This window comes from Crocodylus porosus, unplaced genomic scaffold (assembly GCF_001723895.1).
Source record: "Crocodylus porosus isolate Cpor-Errol unplaced genomic scaffold, CroPor_comp1, whole genome shotgun sequence".
In the NCBI taxonomy this organism is placed as follows: Eukaryota; Metazoa; Chordata; order Crocodylia; family Crocodylidae; genus Crocodylus; species Crocodylus porosus.
Window position 1 is genome coordinate 39,537,588 of NW_017728948.1, and position 1,607 is coordinate 39,539,194.

Consider the following 1,607-nt stretch of genomic DNA (forward strand, 5'->3'; position numbering starts at 1 on the left):
ATGTTTCATCCCACCATGTCTCCACGAGACCAACCAGGTCGATTTTACTACCTGCAAGCAGGAGAGCAAGCTCCTCCTGCTTGTTCCCCATGCTTCTTGCATTAGTGAAGAGACACCTTAATCCCCCTGTGGGAGCCCTGGTCACCCCCCCTTCCTGAGAGACAACTGTTCCCTTGGTATATACCTGAGCTCTTACCTGGGCAGGTCCTACACCTGGTTGAGTTTTCTCTTGCTCCTGTGGATCCCCATCCCCCGATGAACTTAGTTTAAAGCCTGCCAGAGGAGGTCAACTAGCCTGTAAGAAAACAAACTCAATTATTTTTTTGGCCACGGCCAGGCCTGTTTATTTGACATAGAAAATATCACAGCGAATTCTTGGTGATCAGGATGCGGCGCCGTGGGCTGGGTCAGCAAAACGGCATCCTGCCAACAGCCTTTAGTCCAGCTTGATAAAGACAATGTCCTTGGCGTATTGGCGGAAGCACTGCCAACACATGTTGAGCCCGTACTTGCAGATGAGGCTGTGCTGGTTGGAGCACATGCAGCAGGAGTGCAAGCCTTGCCTCAACTTTTTGTGGTTGCTCCAGTAGAGTTGCTGGTGGCCCATAGTGGCAGTGGAGGTGGTGGCGGCGGGTGCTCTCCTCACGTGGCAATGAAAGTGGTTGTAGCTCAGCCCCATATAAAGCACCACAGGAGAAACTGAGGGGTGGAAGGGCGGGGAACTTCACCTGCACTGCCCAGATGAGCTTTGCTGCATGTATTCTCTGTACCCCTTCCTGCCTCTCCCCCCCATCACAGCCCCTGGTCCTAATGCACACAGCACCCCTCCCATAGACACCCCCCCACACACCACAACAAACACGTCACCCCACACTCCCTGCCCATACACACTTCACAACACACACAAACATCCTACAAACCACTGCACCCCCCCCACACATCACTTTGCCCTACACACATACCCCACAACCCCTGAACCCGCACAGGTACAGCTCCTGCTATTCTCCCACACCATACATAAAAGTTAGACATTATTTTGAGCAATCATGCAGCCACTGTTGCCACTGGATTTATGGCCCAGATGGACCCAAACCATCAGACCGACTAGGACCTCTCCATTTGATGACAGGTGATTTTTATTGATATACAGTGACAGCAAATAAGAATAATGCAAACAATTCTGTATTTCTACTAGTCCCAGGGTTCACAGGGTCAAGTTATGTCTGGCCAGTATGCAAGCTTCACTCTGAGGTTCTCTTTTGAATGTCAGATGTCAGCAGGCTGAAGGTCTGAAGCTGAGCCTCCTCACACCCCAGGATCTTTGGCCTTCCTGTGGTTGGCATACTGTCCATGTTCTGTCCTGTTAGCATATTACTTTGTTTCACAAACCCATAACATGCACACATCCTAAGTTGGGCTTTACCAGTCTTCTCTTAATTTGGTCTGTTCCCCCAAAACCAGAAATCCCAAGGGCCCTGCAGTTGGGCACTGTGACCTGGTTCCATCTTTATTTCATGCATGACTCCAGTTTCCCATCCTGTATATCTGCCTGCTGCTTGCCTGTGTCAGACACAATTGGCCTTGATGAACCTGTCACAAATAGGCCT

General features: G+C 50.5%; 1 protein-coding gene across 1 annotated transcript; it reads right to left on the reverse strand.

Moving 5' to 3' along the window:
- Positions 1–325: 325 nt before the first annotated feature.
- RPS29 (ribosomal protein S29) lies at positions 326–653 on the reverse strand. Its single transcript, XM_019552636.1, has one exon. The coding sequence runs from the start codon at positions 605–607 to the stop codon at positions 437–439; it is 171 nt and encodes a 56-aa protein (XP_019408181.1). The 5' UTR covers positions 608–653; the 3' UTR covers positions 326–436.
- Between the last annotated feature and the right edge of the window lie 954 nt (positions 654–1,607).

Coding starts and splice junctions, on each gene's coding strand:
- RPS29 (XM_019552636.1), bottom strand. CDS start 607: ATGGGCCACCAGCAACTCTACTGGAGCAACCACAAAAAGTTGAGGCAA.